The sequence below is a fragment of the Citrus sinensis genome, chromosome 2 (assembly GCF_022201045.2).
Source record: "Citrus sinensis cultivar Valencia sweet orange chromosome 2, DVS_A1.0, whole genome shotgun sequence".
Lineage (NCBI taxonomy): Eukaryota > Viridiplantae > Streptophyta > Magnoliopsida > Sapindales > Rutaceae > Citrus > Citrus sinensis.
Genome location: NC_068557.1, coordinates 19,657,532 through 19,682,368, shown reverse-complemented (window position 1 = coordinate 19,682,368; position 24,837 = coordinate 19,657,532). Strand labels below are relative to the sequence as shown.

The following is a 24,837-nucleotide window of genomic DNA, read 5'->3' as shown; positions in this document are numbered from 1 at the left end:
TATTTAAATTATATGTTTGATTTAGAATTTTTTAATTTAAATTTTGTTTGAACATAGAATTTTTTTAATTTAAATTGTGTTCGATTTATAATTTTTTTAATTTAAATTTTTAGAACTTTAATGGATTAAATTATTGCTGGATGGTGTTTGGAAAATTTTATAATAATTTATTCTTAATTTAAATTTTGTTCAATTTATCATTTTTTTATTTAAATTTTTAGAACTTTAATGGATTAAATTATTGCTGGATGGTGTTTGTATAAATGGATAATAATTTATTCTTAATACAAATATTAATTATTTTGTAGAAATGGATAATTTGGAACATGAAGATGGAGTCGAAGATGAGCAATCGGAAAAATATGAGCCGACTCTTGGGATGTTATTTGATAGCCATGAGGAAATGTGGCAATTTTACAAAGCCTATGATAAACAAGAAGGGTTTCATGTTAAGAAGCTAACTAGTAAGAAAGGGAGCCATGGAATTATAAGGTATGCGACGTTTGCATGTGGTTGTAGTGGCAAGTCAGAAAGTAAATCTACTGATGTGTTGAAGCCAAAACCTATTGCAAAAATTGGTTGTGATGTTAGAATTGGAGGTTGTGTAAATGAAGATGGAAAATGGATTATTCGAACTTTAAACCTTGAACACAATCATGGATTGAGTCCGGACAAAGCTAGATATTTTCCTTGTAACCGCAACATTAGTGCAAGTTCAAGAAAGCATATTGAAATGAATGATTGTGCAGGAATTAACATTGCCAGGAATTTTAATTCTATTGTTGTTGAAGCTGGTGGATATGAAAACGTGTCATTTATAGAAAAAGATTGTAGAAATCTTGTTGACAAAGGTAGGCGATTACAGCTTGGAGAAGGAGATGCTATGACAATTCTAAAGTACTTCCAGAACAAGCAAGCAGAATGCAATGGTTTTTTTTCAGTATTGATTTGGATGAGTATGATCAATTAAGGAATGTATTTTAGGCAGATCGGAGGAGTAGGGCTGCTTACAAATATTTAGGAGACGTCATCACATTTGACAGTACATATCTTACCAACAAGTATGACATGTCATTCGCTCATTTTGTCGGAGTTAATCATCATGGTCAGTCTATTTTGTTAAGATGCAGATTAATTTCACACGATGATACCGAGACATTGACGTGGTTATTTGAGGCGTGGCTATCATGCATGTCTAATTTGCCTCCCATTGGTATTATTACAGACCAAGACAAAGCAACTTTTATTTTATTTTGAATATACATAACAAACAATATTGTTGAACATATATAGACATCACAGGAACAAAGTGCTGTTAATACAAATCTCAACCAATACAGGACTTCATGCTACTATAATGTAATAATGTAATTCGTGAAGAAATTGTAATTTTAAATGTTTAATGTCGATTTTACATATATAATTTTTTCATTTGTACAGGTACCTATATACCCAACCCAAGGTGGTGTGCACAATATTTATCAACCATTTCCTTATAATCGGCAACAAGTAAGCTTTTATCTAAAAATCACAATTTGTTAGTGTACACTTATATTTTTTAATTTCTAAAATCTCATATCAGGTTTTAAATTTTTATGTATTATAGCAACCACTCCCGTTGTATGCTTTGCAACCACATTATCCTTCTCATTCGATGACGTACGAAGGATCTGGAAGTGGAAGTTTCCAACATTTGCTACATCAACAACATAATGAAGACAATAATGGATGTGATTGATGTTTGAATTTGGTTAAATCGAACTAATTACAGTAATGAACATGTAATTGCACAATTGTAGTTTTTTTTTTTCTATAATTGTTGTTGGTCTAGTAGCTTTTTTCTAAATTGCTTCTCGACAAGTGAACCAACAATAATGGAGTAGTTGCGTATATGCTACGGCTACTTTAGCTACTAAGTTGCGTATAGTTTTTATGCTAAGGAACATGTCCTCTAAATATTGAAGATATAGAGATTTTAGTGTTCTATTTGCCAAAAGTACGGGTAGGTATAGATAATTTCAAGGATTTTTTTGTTGTGATTTGAATCATAGATGGATCTTGTAGTTTGGCCATCTTGCTTTTTGTTTGCAATAATTCGACTAATTCAATTCAATTTAATGCTAGGCGGTACTAATGGTTCGTCATCATATACTTAGTGTGTCTGGATAATGTTGGTATCTTGAAACTTTATTCACAAAGGATATTCTTATATCGAAAATCCTGAACATTGTTTTCTGGAGTGTGTATCATTGCTTAGCTGAGTTAATTCTTTCATTTTCAATCTTTATTATTATTATTTTAATATTGTGTTCCATGAGGATATTATATGCAATTTTCCATGACATAAATCAATACAATAATAGCAATAAAAAACTTATAACAATAACTTGAATCTTATATTTACAGGGACAGTACAATTATATATGTCTACAAACCATACAAAATAAATAATTGTACAAATTAAAACAACTTATAAATAAAACTTTAATATAAAGCACAACACAATAATTATAAACATTTTAATAAAATAGTAACTCGGTCCATATTTACTTTGAAGTTGCGTATGCTCAAGTTCTTTATGCAATAATTGAAATTTATCGGATAAGCGCTCAATTTCCAATGTTAACTTCCTAACTTCTTCCACTAACAAGTCAATTTTCTCATCGCTAAACTTACGATCTTCTGCCCATTGAAAGTTTTTACATACTCTACATTTCCAAAATTTACGATTTGGATTTTTTGTAGTATGTGATGTGAACAACTCAATTTGGCCACCACATTCATTGCATATTTGCAGTGAATTTCGACTTTCATTTGTGCTAGATGACATTGTCAATTATACTACTTTAACTGCCACAAAAAACAAAAAATTATTACCAACAAAATTATTTTCAAACTTAATCCAACAATTTTCACCAAATTATTACTAGCAAAATTTTTAACATGTGCAATACATATACCAACAGACAATTTTCACCAAGTAGTTACTAACAAAAACTTATACCCAACTGGCAGTTTTGACCAAATAATTGTCAACAAAATAATTATTTACAAAATTACCAACAATTATCCAAAACTAAATAATCAAAAAGTAATTCTTGAAATAATTATCAAAAAGTAATTCCCAACAACATAATCACTCTTATAATAATTACCAAACAAAATTACCAACAATTATCATAAATTAATTATTAAAATAATTATCAACAATACAATTACCAAAATAATTCCCAACAAAATAATCACTCAACAAAATAATTACCAAACAAAATTACCAACAATTATCATAAATTAATTATTAAAATAATTATCAACAAAACAATTACCAAAATAATTCCCAACAAAATAATCACTCCACAAAATAATTACCAAACAAAATTACCAACAATTATCATAAATTAATTATTAAAATAATTATCAACAATACAATTACCAAAATAACTCCCAACAAAATAATCACTCAACAATAAAATTACCAACAATTATCATAAATTAATTATTAAAATAATTATCAACAATACTGATTAGTGCATATTTTCCATATATTTTACTATTAATTTCTCCATCTTTTTCTTGTTTTGGTCTTAAATATTCTAGTTATTTTAGTTCATTTTTAAATTATACATATTTTACCCTTAATTATTTAATTACTAGTGATTTTTATTTGTTATTTTTAAATTTTAATTAATTGAATTATTTTGTTGAATAAGGAATTAATTGAAGATTAAGGATAAAAAGGGCATGGGAAGTTTAAGTTGGGAAGAAATAAAAATTAAATTAAAAGACAAAAATGCGGCCAAGAATTAATGGAAATCAAGAAGACCAAAATTAGAAGTCAATCTCTTCAGAGCATGAACGATGGGCATGCATTTGGAAAGTAAAGATTTGGCAATTTGGAATGCATATGCTGGGCATTAAAAGAAGAAATCATTAATTGGTTTTTTGCTTTTGTGGTCAAACGTGTGGTTAGCTTTCAAAGTTTAATAAGGAAATAATTTAAAAAGGGCTTGGTGAGTGGGCTTTGTAAGTCGGTGGATGGCTTTGACTTATGATAAGTGTTGAGTGTTAGAAAATGCATATTTATAAAGGAGAAAACCGTCATTTTACATTTCAAGTCTTACTAACACCTTTACTTTTATGAATTTAACCTTCTTTTGATTTAATTCCGTTTGTTTTATTTTAATTAAGTAGTCGGTGGATGGCTTTGACTTATGATAAGTGTTGAGTGTTAGAAAATGCATATTTATAAAGGAGAAAACCGTCATTTTACATTTCAAGTCTTACTAACACCTTTACTTTTATGAATTTAACCTTCTTTTGATTTAATTCCGTTTGTTTTATTTTAATTAAGTAGTCGGTGGATGGCTTTGACTTATGATAAGTGTTGAGTGTTAGAAAATGCATATTTATAAAGGAGAAAACCGTCATTTTACATTTCAAGTCTTACTAACACCTTTACTTTTATGAATTTAACCTTCTTTTGATTTAATTCCGTTTGTTTTATTTTAATTAAGTATTTTATGTATTTTAGGGGCATCATAGTCATTTCAAAATAAACAAGAGATCAGATGGCAAAACGGACATCACTTTTGAACTCAGGACGGTCAAAAACCTTAGGAAGAGCATAAAAGGAAAAATAGCATTGTTCACATGTACGGTACTATTCACGTGTACGGTACTGTATACGTTACTGTTCATGACACTGTTCACATAGACGGACAATGACGTGGCATTGACCGATGATGTGGCATTGACTGATGAGGTGTCACGATCCTGTTGGGCTAAACTTCTTATGTACTGTTGATGGTGACGTGGCAGCATATCAGTGGACGAAAAATCTCGCGTACGGTACATGTATCACACAGGATTATTTTCAACTAAACCGCGTTACTGTTCATCCGGGTCAAACCGCGTTACTATTCATCCAGGTCAAACCGTGTTACTGTTCATCCGCGTGGTCAAACCGTGTACTGTTGACTGATAACGTGGGGCAATCCTGAGCGTCCAAACTGTTTTTAATCCGATGGCCATGATTTACTCCATGTATCTATAAAAAGGGGGCCTCTCCCCCCTAATTTGATATCTCTGAATCCATTTTTGGGATCCATTTTCTGTAATTCCTTCTCCATCTCGTATTTTCTTCGTATTTTAATAAATTTCCATTTTGCCCCTAGTTTAATTATGAGTGGCTAATTTTCTTTCAAGCTTGGGTTGAAGGTGAAGTCTCAACATGTGTCATGGGTTTAATTTGGTAAATTTATTTTCTCTTCCCCTCTAGTTTTTGTGGATATTTTGACTTCTCGTCGACAAATAATAATATTCTTGTTTAGTACTGCCTTGGTTTCACCGGCCCTCTAGTACAAGGTTATTATTATTTGGCACGATAAGCCCTTAGCACCATATTGATTAGAGCGTGGTTCATGAGGTGTGGATTCCCCCCTCATGATTTAATTGACATTAATACGGATTATTTAGCCCATGATGCATGTTGATACGGATCCAGATACGCAAGTACGTCATTTCAATAGATTTCGCTTCAATTTATTCTCGCCATTGCAATTCCAATTTTAAAATTTATTATCGCCATCTCAATTCCAATTTTAGGATAATTTAAATCACTTCCACCACAATTTCAACCACCCATTTACAAAATTAATTCTACATATAATTAAAATCCACCTCCTCTTGGAATCGACACTCGTCACCATTGATCTATACTACAATAGATTCATGCGCTTGCGAGTACATTAAAATTTGCACAACAAGTTTTTGGCGCCGTTGCCGGGGAGGTAAGTAATTTTAATTCATAGAATTAATTTTTTTTTGAATAATTTCTTTTATTTGTTTTCTTGTATATTTTTTAATTAAAAAAAAGAAAAAAAGTGAATCTACATTTAAAGGTTAGTATTTCTTTTCTTTTTCTTTTTTTTAAAATTCTGTGATTTAATTTTCAATTTATTTTTCTTTGTAATTTATTTTATTTTATTAATTTAATTTTTAGTTAATTTATTTCACGTATTTATTTTTGTGTATTTTTATAGAAAGGTTGTAATAGCGCAATAAGGTTAGTATCGTAATTTCTCCCTCTTCTTTATTTTTATTTGTTTTGTTCCCATATTTATTTTTATTTTATTTGTTTTGCATGCATGGTCGTAGGTTATTATTGCCTAATCTTGAACCTATAGACCTTGAATTAGAAAAACACTTCGCACACACAGGCACATTAAAAATAAATTTGGAATGGATTTACAAGCACCACAGGAGATGCTATTTAAGGATTATTTCAATCCTTTAGCCAATTTGAGCACATCATGCATAAGATACCCAAATGTAGCTGCTAGGAGTTTTGAATTAAAACCTAGTGTGCTAAATTGTCTCCCAACATTCTATGACCTAGAAAATGAGGACCCATATAATCATCTGAATAATTTTCATACTATTTGTCAAACATTTAAATATGAGAATTTTTCAGACGATGATGTTAAACTCAGATTATTCTCATTTTCTTTAAAATATAGAGCTCGTTCATGGCTTAATACATTGCCTGCTAATAGTATTGCATCATGGGAACAAATGGTAACAAAATTTTTGAATAAATATTTTCCAGTGCATAAAACAAATGCTATTCGCAGGGAAATCTCAGAGTTTACTCAGAGAGAAGACGAGCAGTTTTTCGAAACATGGGAGCGATTCAATGGGCTACTCTTGAAGTGTCCACATCATGGGTATGAGAAATGGCACCAATGCCAATACTTTTTAGAGGGATTATTGCCGAATGTGCAAGAATGGCTAATGGCAACAAGTGGAGGAGAGCTAATGTCAAAAAGTGCATCAGAGATTTGGAAATTCTTTCAGCGACAAGCGGATAATTCCCAACAACGTAGTCGAACACTCCAGAATACTAGAAGAATTAAGGGAGTAAATGAGGTTCAAATTGGCGAGTCAACTTCGGGAATCAAAGAAGTCAAGGAGATGTTTGAAGGTCTTGCTCGACAAATAGCATCGTTATCGACTGCTAAATCAATAGAACCACATGACCATGACTCATACTCAGATCAAGCCAATGCCATAGGTATAATGAGAAAGCCATCAAATTACAACCCATACTCCAACACATATAACCCTGGATGAAGAGATCACCTCAATTTTTCATGGTCTCAAGGATTCCAACAGAACGGACCAGCAGCTCCAGCTCCATCAATTCCACAAAATCCTCAAGCCTCTCAGCCCCCCATTTAGACCATACAATCAGAACCAGAACTACTCTCAACCCAGACCATGGGAGGATTCATTCCAGAATCTCAAGAATCTTACTCACTCTACGATTGAGCAACAGAACCGCACCATTGATGGACTACGAAATTAGTTGAGAGCAGGCTTCAACTCACAAGCCCAATCAGTTTCAAGCCTCGAGAAGATGGTGGAACAACTTGCTTCTTCAGTTCAGACCTTGGCAATGACCGTTGAGAAAGGTAAATTTCCAAGTCAACCAATGCCTAACCCTAAAGGAGTGCATGAAGCTAGTACCAGTTCACTACAGCAGCATGGAGAGGTCAAAGCAGTCATGACCTTGCGAAAAACAAAAGAAGTCGACAACAAAGTAGAGATGCCGGTGACAAAAGAAAATCAAATTGTACCTGTAAATGTTGATGACTCATCACCGGAGGAGAAAGAAAAAACCAACCCACAAGAATATGTTCCCAAGGCTCCATTTCCTTAGAGGTTAGCTAAAGAAAAAAAAGGGAAAATCCACAGGTGAGATTCTTGAAATCTTCAAACAGGTAAGTGTTAACATCCCCTTACTTGATGTTATTAAACAAGTTCCATCTTATGCCAAGTTTCTTAAAGACCTTTGTACTAAAAAGAGAAATATGCATGTTTAAAAGAAGGCATTTTTAACAGAAAACGTTAGTTCTATACTCCAACATAAAATTTCTTTAAAATGCAAAGACCCAGGCTCCCCCACTATCTCATGTAGTATAGGGAACCACACAATTGAGAATGCTTTGTTAGATTTAGGAGCTAGTGTAAATCTGTTGCCTTATTCAGTATTTGTGAAACTTGGACTGTGAGAATTACACCCAACTCCAGTGGTGTTACAGCTTGCAGATCGGTCCACGAAAATACCTTGTGGTATTGTGGAGGACGTGCTTATCTAGGTAGACAAGTTTTATTTTCCTGTTGATTTCATTGTAATTGACACTCAACCAATACAGGATTCAAGGAAGCACATTCCCATTATCCTAGGCCGACCTTTCTTGGCAACTGCGGATGCTCACATTCAATGCAGGACTGGAAATATGCAGTTGTCCTTCGACAACATGACTATGGAGTTGAACATCTTCAACATTGCCAAACAACCTCACAATGTAGATGATGGAATTGTTGATGTGGATTTAACTGAAACAATAGTTGATAACACTTTTCTTTCAAACTTTAGTGATGATCCTTTACAAACATGTTTAACTCACTTTGGTTTGGATTTTGATATTGACAGATCGGTCGATGAGGTCAACGCCCTACTTGACTCAGCACCATCCATGGACACTAATAAATGGAAGTCAATAGTTGCACAACTAACATCATCAGAGAAGAAACTCATTCCATCATCAGAATCACCACCGAAACTCGAGCTCAAACCATTACCCAACACTCTGGAATATGCATTTTTGGGAGAAGAAAGTACTCTGCCGGTAATCATCTCATCATCCTTAAATGACGAACAAAAAGGTAAGTTGTTGGATGTTTTAAAAGAGCACAAAGGAGCATTAGGATGGACCATAGTATACATTAAAGGTATAAACCCAGTAGACTGCATGCATTACATTCACCTTGATGAAAATGCTAAAACTACTAGGGAGATGCAACGTCGGTTAAATCATAACATGAAAGAAGTTGTTAGAACTGAAGTCCTTAAGCTATTAGATGCAGGTATCATTTACCCAATTTCTGATAGTTCATGGGTCAGTCCTGTGCAAGTTGTCCCAAAAAAATCAGGAGTTACAGTAGTTACGAATGCTGATAATGAATTGATACCCACTAGAGTAACTACATGATGGCGTGTATGCATTGATTATAGAAAGTTGAATTTTGTCACACGTAAAGACCATTTTCCTTTGCCATTTATTGATCAAATGCTTGATAGATTAGCAGGCCATGAATTTTATTGCTTTCTAGATGGCTACTCAGGATATAATCAGATTCCCATAGCACCAAAAGATCAGGAGAAAACTACTTTCACTTGCCCTTTTGGCACATTTGCATATATGAGAATGCCATTTGGATTATGTAATGCACCTTCTACATTTCAACAATGCATGTTGAGCATTTTTTCTGATATGGTTGAACGATTCCTTGAAGTCTTTATGGATGACTTTTCTGTCTTTGGTGATTCGTTTGATCAATATTTACATCATCTAACACTAGTTCTGCAGAGATGTATCGAGAAGAACTTGGTCTTAAATTGGGAGAAATGCCATTTTATGGTAAAACAAGGTATTGTTCTCGGTCACATCATTTCGAGCAAAGGTATTGAGGTTGACAAAGCCAAGGTGGATCTCATTTCTAATCTTCCTCCACCCAAAACAGTCAGAGAAGTAAGATCTTTCCTTGGGCATGCTGGTTTTTATAGACGTTTCATTAAAGATTTTAGCAAAGTTTCTAGACCCTTATGCAATTTACTTACTAAGGATGTACCTTTTATCTTTACTGATTCATGTCTTATGGCGTTTGAAAAACTAAAGTAATTGTTGACATCATCACCCATCATTCAGGCCCCAAACTGGAGCTTACCATTTGAGCTAATGTGTGATGCATCTGATTATGCAGTAGGAGCAGTTTTAGGACAAAGAGTTGATCGAATTCCCCACGTTATTTACTATGCTAGTATGACATTGAATGATGCACAGTTGAACTATTCAACTACTGAAAAAGAAATGCTAGCAGTAGTGTTTGCATTAGAAAAATTTCGATCCTATCTCATTGGCTGTAAAATAATTATAATCACGGATCATGCTGGTCTTAAATATCTTCTCACAAAAAAATATGCAAAAGCTAGACTAATTCGTTGGGTGTTACTTTTGCAGGAATTTGACTTGGAATTCAAAGATAAGAAATGGACAGAAAATGTTGTGGCGGACCACCTCTCTCGTCTCCATTTTGACACAATTACAGAGCCATTAATATTGAATGAGTCATTTCCAGATGAACAATTAATGAGTGTGGAAGTATTACCTTAGTATGCTGATATAGTTAATTATCTTGTTATAAGTAAACTTCCAAAGCATTGGACCAAGCAAGACAAGGCTAAATTCTTTGCAGAGATAAAGAATTTCTTTTGGGATGACCCGTATTTGTTCAAGTATTGTGCTGATCAAATTGTTAGACGATGTGTCCCAGAAAATGAAATTAAGAATATTCTTTCATTCTGCCATGAACAAGCTTGTGGAGGTCATTTCAGTGCTAAGAAAACAACAACTAAAGTTTTACAATGTGATTTTTATTGGCCAACTATATTTCGAGATGCTTACACTTTTTGTTCTTCATGTGATAGGTGTCAACGAATGGGGAGCATTACACGAAGGAACATGATGCCATTAAATCCAATTTTAGTGGTTGAGATTTTTGATGTATGGGGTATCGACTTCATGGGACCCTTTCCCCCTTCTTTTGGCCATCAATACATATTGGTTGCTGTTGACTATGTATCAAAATGGGTATAAGCAATTCCATGCAGAACCAATGATCACAAGGTGGTGATAGGATTTTTGAAAAGCAATATTGTCTCACGCTTTGGATTCCCTCGAGCAATAATCAGTGATGGTGGTGCCCACTTTTGTAACAAAGCATTCAAAGCTCTTTTGATAAAGTATTCAATCATACATAAAGTGACGACTCCGTATCATCCGCAAACCAGTGGCCAAGTTGAGATATCCAATCGAGAAATAAAGCACATATTAGAAAAAACGGTGAGGCCAGACATGAAAGATTGGTCATTAAGACTTGATGATGCATTATGGGCATATAGAACGACTTTCAAGACCCCGATTGGGATGTCACCATACAGGCTAGTGTATGGAAAAGCTTGCCACCTACCTGTGGAACTCAAGCATCGTGCATATTGGGCCATCAAGAAATTTAATTTTGACATGCAGCAAGCCAGCTCAGAAAGAAGATTACAGCTGGCAGAACTTGAAGAAATTTACAATGATGCATACGAAAATGCCAAGATTTACAAGCAACGAATGAAAGTCTTCCATGATAAGCAAATTATGAGAAAATCGTTCACTCCAGGTCAGAAAGTGCTTTTATTCAATTCTCGCTTGCACCTATTCCCAGGTAAGTTACGCTCTCGTTGGTCTGGCCCATTTATTGTTCATACTGTTTTTCCACATGGGGCAGCTGAAATTAAGGACCCAAAGAACGGTGTCACGTTGAAAGTTAATGGTCAAAGATTAAAGCCATATCTAGAATACCAACCACATGGAGAAGACATCGAAATAAATTTGAGTGACTCACCAAATTTGAATTGATTTTTTTTTCTTTTCGGTGATTTGATTTTTCTTTCTTTCTTTCTTTCTTTATATTATTCTTTTGCTAATTGAAATTATTTTTGCATAAGTGTGTCTGTTTAAATATTAAGTTTTCTCTTATCATTTTTTATCATGAGTACCTTACTTAGACCGTTCCTCCTGAACATTCTTAAACCACTTCAACGTGTCAAAACTCATCTCAAAAGGTAGATTCAATTTTGTAAAACACATCGTATTTGGGCTCTACAACCACCAGAGTTAGTAGCCTATCGTATTCTGTTTGTGTGCTTTAGTTTGTTACCCCGGTGAAGTGGCGGATAACGATACTCTGTGACAATCAAGTCGGTTACTTCAGTTTCCCATAATAACTGATATTCTGAGGCGAAGGTATGGACAGAAATGAGATTCTAGCGAAGCTTCACAAGCGATTCCCTTCACTTCCTCAGAATGCCCTCCTTACGATCTATAAAGCTCGGTCTGAACGCATGCGATTGCTCATGAGCTATAACATATCTGCTGATATCCGTTGGTTAATTGAGGTGAAAGTACGATTGGCAGGTGAGTTACCTTCAAAATTTATTGCATATATGCCTGGTTGTGGTAAAAGAAATTATGCAAGAAAACGACGAGCTCGAAGAATTTCTGTTGCTTGTCATAAGTGTGCCAGAATGAGTTGCAATAAAAATCCATGTTCTTTAGGAATGGTGTCTGATAACAGGGAAGATAAGATTCAATTTATTAGGGATGGCTTGAATAAAGAGTCATTGGATGATATCCTTTTGTCTCTTGAAACGCATCCCAGTGGATATGTGCAAGGAGCGATTCTCCAGTTATGGTCATTATTCCAGAAAGAGCATGCACGATATAGTCTCGGGAATCTAACTATAAACGACCCTATTTGCCAGTTTATAAGAAAACTGGATAGAAAGCCTATCATCGACCTATAGAGGGCGTTCAAGCCGTTTCTGGACGTAAAACCAAAGGAAGATGTGAGCCACAGTCGCAACTACCTGTAAATATCCTTTCACTTTACTGTTATTTTATTTCACTATTGTTTTATTGTGTGTATTATTGTCTTTAATAATTTTATTACTATTTGCTTTTTCCTTATTACTGTTTGCTTTTTTCTTTTTACTGTTTCTTTTTTGACTCACGAGCCATGTGCTTTACGTGTTATTTGACACTGACATGTTACCTCATACACAACTGTGACCCACTATCACCAAGACTCTTAAATGTGATTTTTTTTTGTCAAGCACTCACAAGTTGTTTTTTGAGAAGTATCACAATGGCAGCTACTCCAAATAGACAATTCAAGAACATTTGTGTGCTTTCTGGATTTACCTATGGCAAACATAAAGAGTTCGTTGAGGCAGCCATCGATCTTGGTCGAAGTATAGCAGAGAGAAAATTACACTTGGTGTATGGAGGAGGTAATCGAGGGTTATCAAAAATGGTCTCAGAAGCAGCTTTTATCAGAGGAAGTCAAGTGTTAGGCATCGTCCCCAGAGTCTTAAAACCATTGGGCAATTCGTCTGACTCATCAACTGGAGAAGAGTTAGTTGTCTCAGGTATGCAAGAAAGAATAACTGAAATGCTTAATCATGCTGATGCTTTTATTTTCCTTCCAAGAGATCTTGCAACACTAGAGGCACTTATCACACTAGCATCTTGGGCCCATCTGCACATCCACCAGAAACCCATCGGTTTGTTAAATGTCAATAACGTTTATGATGGTTTTATCGCATTTCTTAACCATGCAATAAAAAACTATTTCATTCCTTCTAATGTGAAAAAACTTTTTATTTGTGCTCACACTGCTAATGACCTACTTGATCTGTTACAAGCTTATAAACCGGAGCCAGACCCCTGGACCTTTGTGTTGGAGCGCCCAAATAATGATGGTAACAGTAGCCGCAGCAAGAAGTATAAATTAGATTTAACTCTCCGCTTGTAAATATTTTCTTTTGTGTTGCACCACCCAGGTGATGTCTTCTAAACTCTACTTCTTTCCTTTCAAACATTGAGGACAATGTTTCGTTCTGGTTGGGGGAAGGGAATAGTCGACAATTGTGGAAGTTTGGTTAAGTTTTTACTAATTTTTTGTTGTAGAAACTAACTATTGCTAACTTTTTGTGTTGAAGATGGCTAAATATGGAGGGTAGTGACTCTAGAAACGCATCTTCATTGTTTAAAAAAAATTAAAAAAAAATTTCTTTTTCTTTATTAAGTTTTGATGTTCATTTTTCTTCTTTTTTTTTCTCCTCTATAAATATATATTTTCCAACTTTTGAGTCGAAGATGGCTGAATATGGAGTGTAGTTCCTCTAGAAACACATCTTCTTTAAAAAAAAAATTCATTTTCATTTTCTATCATTTTACGTGTAACTTTTCTAATTAGTTTTTATGCATCATTTTCACATTTCTGCATGCATATTTTCCTTTCATGCTTAGAATAGGTTGGGGGTAGAATGTTGTTTGAAAAAAAAAATTGTGTGATTTGTTTTAACATTGGATTACATGATTAATTTCAAATTTTAGTATTTGTATTATCTTTGGTCTTAAGTGATGTTACGTTATGTTTGCTACTCTACATGTTGATGTCGGAGACAAATGTGAGTTGCTTGAAGGAATGAACATGTCATAATAAGTACCAAGTGAGTTTTTGAGCCTATTATTTTTCTTGGAGAATAACCCTTTTGCCCACTCTTTATACAGCTTAGCAGTTTATTATTTTACACACGATCTCTAAATTGCTTTTGAGTTAACCCTAAAAAAAAATTGTAAAATAAAAAAAAAGAAAAAAAAAGTGTGTTGTTACATTAGGAGGTCCATCTAACTAGTAGATATGGATGATTATTTAGAGCCCTAAAAGACAATGGAAATGCCATCTTTGATCCGTTTGAGCCTTTCTAGCCATCCCTTTTATTAAATATCCATTGTTAACCCTTTTGAGCCTTTAAAAAAAAAAAACCTTTTCTTTGTCAACTTATCATCTTGACCCACTTCGATTTGGAGTATTACCCGATATCTTATAAGTTCCACCACCTATTTATGTTTGAGAAAAATGTAAATAATTATTTTGTTCAGTGAAGTTATGTAAAAAAAAAAAAAACAAAAGTTGTTGTTTCAAAAGAATAAAAATAAAAATAATAGGTGAAATCCACCTTGCAACTTCCAAAAAAAAAAAAATCTTTGCATTTTTCTCAAACATATACTTTGTTTTCCTTATTTCCCTTCTTTGTTAGCCATGTCCCCAGCCTACGTTACGTCCTAATAAAAGTCCTTCTTGATTTTAGGGAACTATAGTTTGAAGTAGAAACTAGTTATATGGGCTAAAAAGATAAATAAAGTGGGTTGACTAGCATTTTTGTTTGACTTGAGATCGTATTATTTCTAAGCTGAGGGCATATTTATTTCATCTTGGTGAGAGCATGTGATATCACTTCTTTATTATTTTCTCTCTCAATTACCATTCATTGGAGTGACTATTTTTAGTGGGTTTAATTTATTTGTGAGAGTGTCACTACTTCCAGTGAGATTTTGAGGTTTGACATGTCATTCTTGAAAGTAGATATAATAAAGTCTACTGGGCTAATTCATGTGGATGCTTGATGTGAGTGTGATGTTGCTTTAGACTGGAGATAATGCTTATACTTTTATTTGATTGCTATCATTAATCTGATTGAACAAAACACGAGTGTTTCTAAATTTTTTTAAAAAAATCATTTTGAATTTGAATTTGAATTTTATTTTCGCTTCATTTGCTAGGGACTAGCAATAAGCTGGTTGGGGGGTGTGTTAAGTGTTAGAAAATGCATTTTTATAAAGGAGAAAACCGTCATTTTACATTTCAAGTCTTACTAACACCTTTACTTTTATGAATTTAACCTTCTTTTGATTTAATTCTGTTTGTTTTATTTTAATTAAGTATTTTATGTATTTTAGGGGCATCATAGTCATTTCACAATAAACGAGAGATCAGACGGTAAAACAGACATAACTTTTGAACTCAGGACGGTCAAAAACTTTAGGAGGAGCATAAAAGAAAAAATAGCATTGTTCACATGTACGGTACTATTCACGTGTACGGTACTGTATACGTTACTGTTCATGACACTGTTCACATAGACGGACGATGACGTGGCATTGACCAATGATGTGGCATTGACTGATGAGGTGTCACGATCCTGTTGGGCTAAACTTTTTATGTACTGTTGATGGTGACGTGGCAGCATATCAGTGGACGAAAAATCTCGCGTACGGTACATGCATCACACAGGATTATTTTCAACTAAACCGCGTTACTGTTCATCCGGGTCAAACCGCGTTACTATTCATCCAGGTCAAACCGTGTTACTGTTCATCCGCTTGGTCAAACCGCGTACTGTTGACTGATAACGTGGGCAATCCTGAGCGTCCAAACTGTTTTTAATCCGATGGCCATGATTTACTCCATGTATCTATAAAAAGGGGGCCTCTCCCCCCTAATTTGATATCTCTGAATCTATTTTTGGGATCCATTTTCTGTAATTCCTTCTCCATCTTGTATTTTCTTCGTATTTTAATAAATTTCCAATTTGCCCCTAGTTCAATTATGAGTGGCTAATTTTCTTTCAAGCTTGGGTTGAAGGTGAAGTCTTAACATGTGTCATGGGTTTAATTTGGTAAATTTATTTTCTCTTCCCCTCTAGTTTTTGTGGATATTTTGACTTCTCATCGACAAATAATAATATTCTTGTCTAGTACCGCCTTGGTTTCACCGGCCCTCTAGTACAAGGTTATTATTATTTGGCACGATAAGCCCTTAGCACCATATTGATTAGAGCGTGGTTCATGAGGTGTGGATTCCCCCCTCATGATTTAATTGGCATTAATACGGATTATTTAGCCCATGATGCATGTTGATACGGATCCAGATACCCAAGTACGTCATTTCAATAGATTTCGCTTCAATTTATTCTCGCCATTGCAATTCCAATTTTAGAATTTATTATCGCCATCTCAATTCCAATTTTAGGATAATTTAAATCACTTCCACCACAATTTCAACCACCCATTTACAAAATTAATTCTACATATAATTAAAATCCACCTCCTCGTGGAATCGACACTCGTCACCATTGATCTATACTACAATAGATTCGTGCGCTTGCAAGTACATTAAAATTTGCATAACAATAAGTTGTGAAGAATTAATGCAATTAGAATCCAATAAGGATTAAGTAAGTCAGTAACATTATATAAAGGCCAAGAGGATTTGAGGAAGGGGGAGCCGCAAGAAGGAAAAAAACAAAGGAGAAGAATTCGGGCAACAAGAGACTTTGGAAGAGGGCAGATCCAATTCGGCAGCAAGAGGAAAATCAACAGCCGCTTGAATTAATCTCCATGATTGGTTTTATCAATTCTCTTGTTCCTAATTCAATTATGTTAGGCTAGATTTTTATTTGGTTGAGGGTGAATTTAAAACCCTAAACATGCTATGCAATTAAATTTAAATTCTATCATTTAATTTATTTAATTGAGATTGTTTATGTTCTTCTATAATTAATGTTCATGGTTTATTCTTGTTTTATTTGAGTGGCCAATTAGATAGGACTTGAATAAATTTTATTGCTAGATTAAAATTCTTGATCCGTAATTGTCTTGATATTTTAATCATTAGTAGCAGGTTGGAATTAGTGATTTCAATTGAAGAACATAACCTAGGTTAAATAATCCAAGCTTGTGTGTTTATTGCCTAGATCAACCTAATATCTTTCTTTGTTTAATGCTTCCATTATCTTAAATTTAAAGAGCTTGTTTTAAATTATTTAATGGTTAGAGATTAGGTGAAGAGCTTATTTTGCCTAACGACACACTAAGGAAAGATTGAGACTAACAGAGCTTATTATTGTCTACGGTTGATAGTTTCAATATAAATTGATGATAGAATTAATATATTATGTGCATGTTTGGTGGTGGCGAATGATCTTTTAACCAAAGTTTTCATCATTATTATTTCTTTCTCATTTAATTAGAGTTTTTATTAAATTCTTGTTCGTAGTTTTAATTTCTTTACTTCTTACTATTTAGTTAAAAATTCATAAACCCCCTTTTATTTTTAATTGACATTTTCTTTAGTTAGATTAATTTATATTATAATTATTATTACTATTATTATTATTATTACTATTACTATTATTTTATTTTAAATCTTGCTTTGGAGTTAATAATAAATATAACTAGCATAGTCTTTGTGGGATCAATCCTTACTCGCTCTGTACTAATTATTTATATTAATGATAAGGTTTTAAATTTGGTGCACCTTAACGACACTACCAAATACAATTACCAAAAAATTCCCAACTAAATAATCACTCCACAAAATAATTACCAAACATAATTACCAACAATTATCATAAATTAATTATTAAAATAATTATCAACAATACAATTACCAAAATAATTCCCAACAAAATAATTACCAAACAAAATTACCAACAATTATCATAAATTAATTATAAAAAAATAATTACCAACTAAACAGAGAGAGTGACCACCGACCACCGACCACCGATTAGATCTGGATCAAGAGAAGACGGAGATGAAGCTGGGGAGATGGAGACGAAGCTGTTGTAACGTCAGGAAGGCTGAGACTAAGCTGCTGCTGGAGTGAGAGGAAAAACGGAGCGAGAGGGGGGAGGGAGTGAGAGGAAACTCGTTTTCGACCACCGACAACAGCGACCACTGATTAGATCTAGAGCGAGAGAAGACGGAGACGAAGCTGTTGTAATGTCGGGAAGGCTGAGACGAAGCGAGTTGTTGCTGGAGTGAACAAAAGGAAAAAGGAGTTGGAGTTCATGTGGGAGTGCTGGAACGGAGCTGTGAAAGCGAAGAAGGAAAAGGATTTGAAAGGGAGGGCTGGAACGAAGCTGTGAAAGCAAAGAAGGAAAATGATTTGAAAGGGAGTGCTTTTTCACGTGGGGGACATATTTCTCTTAGTCACATGGGGGGGGGGAAGGTGAGAGAACGAAACGACAGCACAAGCTGCCGTTTCTCTAAGGGTTCCCGATGTTTAGTAGCACTCAATAATAAATAACGAACGAGTAAAGTATAGGATTTTGCTGCTCTTGGTTCTTGTGCTGTAAGTAGTAATATCACTCGAAGAAACATGCTACACATGAGTAATGTTAGACATTTTAAAATTTTCATTTGATGGTATATATGGTTACTAAATAGTAAATTAGACAATTAGTATTTAGTATTTAATTGTTGTAATTATGTATTTTTAAATGTTAGTAATAAAATCAAGAAAATTGGCCAACCCGAACCCGAACCCGATCCTATCCGAATTTAACCTGAACTTACAATTTGACCCAATTCGATCTGATTATAAAATTACATAAGATAAACCCGAAACCCGTTTAATCGGATCGGGTCGGGTTGTAAGTTCGGATTGCATTTGGATTAATTTTTGCCCAACCCAAACAACCCGAAACCCGATCGGCTTGACCCGAACCTAACTCAAACCCGATTTTGCCCACCCCTAACTATAACTATAAGAAGCACTGAAATCAATAACCTTGCATTGGATTGATAGCGAATGAGTACCAACGATAGTGATAATAGGAGATCAAAATCCTCTCATAATATGATATTCTTTTGAGCTAATTTATTAATATGATTGGCGGTTAATAAATTTAAAAAATAAAAATAGTGAAACTCTAATCATACATTAACACTAAAATATAAGTGGCAGACAACTTATAAAAAATCAGGACAACTCAGATTAGGAGAAAATCTTACTCTGATAATAGGAGGAGCAAAGTGACTAATCCAGTTGCAAAAGTTACCTCTAAATTTAAGAGAATCTCGTTCATCTAAATACCTAATGTCATATATTATTTGTTCAAGAAATAAATTAATTCATTAACTGAAGAACAATTAACGACATATATTATATTATATGCACGTAATGACACATGCATGCCTAACAAAAATCTAGGGATTCAGTAAATTGACTTATATTCTTCAAATCCGCCTTCTAAAAATAATGATATCACTACAAGAAAAATGATCTATTATGATAGGTAAAAACTGTCATCTTAAGGGGTAGATGACAGTTATCCTTACCGTCATTATAGCCAGCGTCAAGAAAAGATGACAGATAAAATCGCGTCACGAGTTGTGAGAGATTTTACCTATCATAATTATGTCATACTACTTAGAAGAGGGAAATTAATTTTTTTTTATATTTTCATTTTTTTAGAAATTTTTGGATTGTATTTTTTTTTTGGGATATCAATCGCATGTATGACTAGCATTTTCTATCACAATTTTTTTGAAACAATTGATTATTTATTTTATTTATTAATTTAAAATAAAAATTATGCAATTTTAAAATTTAAATTATTAAAATTATATGAAAGAAAATAAATTACTAAATGCAAATAAATCCAAAACCAATGAACAAATTAGTGAACTTTATTAACCATAAAAATATCCAAAGTACATTACATTAGTTGATCAATATTCCAAAGTCAAGCCAATAGGCAACAAAGGCCAATCCAAAACCAAGCAAAGTACTCCGCATTCAGCAACATCCAGCAACAAACCTATGCAAAATGTAGTCTTCCAGCAGCAAAATCCAGCAGCCCTAAAGCCAAGACATGAAAATTCATCCAGCATCAGATCTATGCAAAATGTAGTACTCTGGCTATTCAATCCACTAACTAATTAATTAATTAATCAAGCAAACTAACTTATGTAATTACACTAAAATGGAAGTGGCACACCAGATTAGCAGCAATGACAGGTGAGGTAGTAGTTAAAGCCCAAATAGTAAGAAAGCCACAAGCCACACCTTTAAGTTCTTTTGATCTTTTGTAGCTGCTACTACTACTACTACTACTAATAATAATAATAAAAACCATCACATTAATTTATACAAGTCCCAATATAAGTATATAACTAAACATAGGGTTCAAGAGTTCCATGTCTTAAAACTAACAATCACAGAGACATTTCCATAATGGAAAAACGAAGATAAAGCTCATAAAAAATAAATATACCTATTTAGTAATTTAACAGCCTCATAAACCAATCATGGACACATTTCCATCGGCCCACAAGTAATCAATCATAGCCTTCAGATTATCTTTCTGAAAAACAAGGCATCAACTTCAGACGGACCTTAATTACAAGAATAAAGTCCAACAAGACAGGTAATTGATCTCATAAGTGATTTTTTCCCTTTAAAAGTTAAATTTTTTTAAAGAAATTACTAGCTGTGTAATTTCTTCCCGCTAGTTAATCAGCCACCTACTTCATTCGATCCTAGAGTAAAATGCTCTCCTACAGAGAGCCCAGATCCTGAAAAATCTCCTATAACTTTCATTATTCATTTATTTTTCAATTGGAAAATAATTTCAATGAGCCAAATTCATATAAAATATAGATTTAGATTCTCGCGATCCTTAAATCTCCTATAAGTTAACACAACACAGTCCTTCAAAAAGCAAAGCAACATTATGTCAACATAAATTAAACAATATATGAGTGATGAACTATACACCTAGACTAAGCATGAGCAAGATTAAATAAAACACTTCATCAAGCTTTGCCATGAATTGTATCAGCTTTGCTTTGTGAATGAATATAATAAGCTTCATATTCCTTCGCTCCTCATAGGTAGAAATGGCCTGCAACAATTAAAGTGCCAAGATTCATTCATGGTTTTTATCAAACACTTGGAGGGAATACAAAAATTCTAACTATATCCCCAATTCGAAGGTAGTGAGCATATGACTACATGCAAGTATATATCAATATGTATATATCCTTTAGGAATTCTCTGCCTTGAGGTTGAAATAATTTGTGGTGCTAGCAAGCTATGTTATTAATTGGTATAAATTTTTGAATGGTACAAAAGGCGTGAGATTCAAACCATGCTCATATGAGTGCGGAGAGTGGAAATTGAGTAGAAACCACAATACTATTAATATTCTTAGAGGATCTTTCCATGTGACATTCATTCAAAATTGTAACTAAGAGCAAAATGCTTAACGATTTTTAATGCATTGTACACATATCTATCAGACAATATCTTGTAAGATCAAAAAATTGATAACATTCCCTCAAGACAAATGAAAAATGGAACTGAACTAGTCAATACCTGCATTACCCAAAAGAGAAACAAGGGATGGGGAACTCTGATGAAATAATAAATTCTCTGCTCGGTGCAAAAACAGCCACTGGAAACACACATTGGTTGGATCATATTGACATTATTTCCAACACACAATAGAAACAATACCAATTGCCCACCAAGTGCATGACTCAATGTGCGCCCAGCCTGACACCACTTCCTGCACATGCGACTCGGCCCACAATCACCACTAATTTCAACGAATTAGTGAATTTAACCAATGAAATTTTTTAAAAAAAGACTTTGCATCATAGTGAACGAATTTGAAAATTATCTTTATAGATAGTTCCATGCATCCACAAAAAGTGAAAAAAAATTAGTTATTAGAAAACCCCAATGATAAAGCAGCCTAGACAATATCCCAACACCCATCACCAGTAAATTGGCAAGGATCTTTACAGCCTAAATCAAATTTAACAATAAAGCTATAATAATTAAATTCCAAAAAAATCAAATAAATGTTTAAAATTCCATAAATAAAGAAACATAGAAGACCAATCAAATAGATCCAAATTTAACAAGAGCACACCTAGGATTTTCAAGTTTTACATGTACAGGGTTCAAATTTGACAAGAAAACATCTAGGCTTTTCAAGATTTAGGTGTGTAGGGTTTGAATTTGACAAGAACACATTTAGGGTTTTTACGTTTTACATACATAGGGTTCCAGTTTGACAAGAACATTAAAATTGAAATGGAACACAACACTAGAAATATTATTTACCTGTATTGATCGAACGGTTACAACAGTGGGTGAGCGAGGGTTCTCAGTTAGGGTATTGAAATTCAATAGTAGCAGCACATGCGTTTTGTGGGTATTCCATATAGTTCTCGGTGAGAGCCAAAATCGATAGTCAAATACAAGAGAATGGCGGCAGTGGTTCAGTGCCCATGCAAGGATTTTAGGCGTCAAGGGCTTTGTGAGTGTGAGATTGATGAGAGTGACTGAACGAGAGACAAGAGTGAGAGTGCCAACACTTGGGGAAAAAAAATTCGATGAGTGAAAACTGAAGAGGGTTTTGTTTTTATTTAGTTTCAATCTAAACGGTGACATTTCTTGTCTAAAGAGAAACTTTTAATCCAAACAGTACTGTTTATTTTTTATTTATTTTTTTATTCATTTTAAAATTTTCAGTCAACCTTGTGAAATAAAGTCAAAATAAAAAAGCTACTTGATGATCAAAATTATATCACAAACTTGTCATTACTTCTTGATAATCAAATAATTTATCATCAGTCTATCATAAGTGCTTGATAAATAAAATTTCTATCACAAGTATGTCATAAATGAATGATAGAAAAAAATTTTATCATCCATCTGTCGTAGTAGCTCTGCAGACAAAAAACTGTCACACAGAGAACTGTCATGGTAGGTTATTTTTCTTGTAGTGTATATATATTATAATTCATTAATAGTTAAAGTTGTTAGATTAATTTTATATTAATCTAATATATTTCGGGCCACACATGAAATAAATACAATGTGTGTGCTATTATTTAATAAGCCAAGAATTAAGTGATCTATTTGAAGTTAATTAAATGGTTAAGGGTATAATTATTGTGGATTAAATGCATAGATACCAGAATTTAATCATCACTTTAATGAGGGCTGAAGTGATAATTATTATCATAAATAACGTGACTATTGGGTTTTCTAAAGAAAACCAAATGTCACGATATTTATATAAAAGGGGTTATGGTCCCCAATCTCTCATCATCCTCTGCAATTCTCTAATCCTCTCAAAGAGAATTCTAAACTCAAGAGAAAAGAGAAGATTGAAAGTCCATCTCCTACACTTAAGAACCACTACGAATCACCATGGATTCAGGTACGCTTCCACTTTCGTATTTCTCAGTAATTTAATTTGGATGTTATGAAGATTTAGGGGATAACAAGTGGTATCATAGCCCCATCCATGATTAGATTATTGAGTTATTCATATCATTTTACTTGGAATTTTGTAATTGTTATGGTTAAACCACGTTTCGGTTACGGTTTTATTAATTATTTCAGTTATGGTTTTATAATCTTTAAATTAAAATGATTATTGGTCTAACACTGATGATATGCTAATTAAAGCAGGAAGTCACCAAAGTGATATCTCTTGTGTAGATTAGTTTATTTGGGGTGTTAGATGTTTGTGTTTGTGTAATTCCTGCGGATGTTAATCGACCCAAAGGAAGGTTAATATTTGGCCTAATTGCACACACACTTGTGATGGTAAATTTGTGACAATTATTAAGATAACTTAATGTGAGTAATGTACTAATCCAAAGATTGGTTCATTACTTGAAATAATTTATTGTCAAAATTCGATCATTGCAACAAAAGTACCATTTACAGTTAGTATTATAGTCTAAAGACTTGTTACTAATGTTGTGCTAGGTATCTTGAAATGTTATAATTTGTTTTTAAATTTTTAAAGATTATTAATTGAGTTGTTTAATGTGAGCATTATTTATATTTTATTTTTGTTCTCTATTCAGCTTTTCCGTCTGCTACTTCTATATCTGCAAATATAAATAGTGTCCCGGTTCTGAATGGGACTAATTTTAAGGACTGGAAAGAGAATATGATGATTCTCTTAGGCTGTATGGATCTAGACTTATCATTCAGACACCCTAAGCCGGACGAAGTCTAGTACATCTGAGGATGTGTTGTACTATAAGAAGTGGGATTGATCTAACAGGATGAGTCCTATGATCATGAAGCGCAGTGTTCTAGAAGTATTTAGGAGTGCTATAACTGATTAGGTTACAAGTGCTAGTGAGTTTCTTACCGAAATTCAGAAACGTTTTACAAAAAACGATAAGGATGAAACAAGTACGCATTTAGCAAGCTTGATTTGAATAAAGTATAAAGGCAAGGGAAACGTTCAGGAGTACATCATGGAGATGTCTCATCTTGCTTCTAAGCTTAAGGCATTAGGGCTCGACCTATCTGATGATTTGGTTGTGCATTTGGTCTTTATCTCTCTCCCATCACAATTTAATCAGTTCAAAGTCAGTTACAACTGTCAGAAAGAGAAGTGGAATCTCAATGAACTGATTTCCTTTTGTGTGCAAGAGGAAGAGAGACTGAAGCAAGAGAAATCTGAATATGCACATATAGTAAGCA

At 33.6% G+C, this 24,837-nt stretch overlaps 1 protein-coding gene and 1 non-coding gene across 2 annotated transcripts; one reads left to right on the top strand and one right to left on the bottom strand.

Annotated features, from left to right (window-relative positions):
* The first annotated feature begins 310 nt into the window (after positions 1-310).
* LOC127900315 (protein FAR1-RELATED SEQUENCE 4-like) lies at positions 311-24,361 on the top strand. The gene is made up of 2 exons (XM_052434947.1): positions 311-929; positions 24,207-24,361. Exons 1-2 carry the CDS (start codon positions 311-313, stop codon positions 24,359-24,361), a joined length of 774 nt encoding a protein of 257 aa, XP_052290907.1.
* Positions 6,625-6,728, bottom strand: LOC127900480 (small nucleolar RNA R71). The gene has a single exon (XR_008052663.1). It is a non-coding gene; the product is annotated as a small nucleolar RNA R71 (small nucleolar RNA).
* Positions 24,362-24,837: the final 476 nt, after the last annotated feature.

Excerpts from the sequence above, each read along its gene's own strand:
- LOC127900315 (XM_052434947.1), top strand. The coding sequence starts at position 311 with ATGGATAATTTGGAACATGAAGATGGAGTCGAAGATGAGCAATCGGAA. Across the intron at positions 930-24,206 it reads CAAGCAAGCAGAATGCAATG|CTTTTCCGTCTGCTACTTCT; the intron begins GTTTTTTTTCAG and ends TTCTCTATTCAG.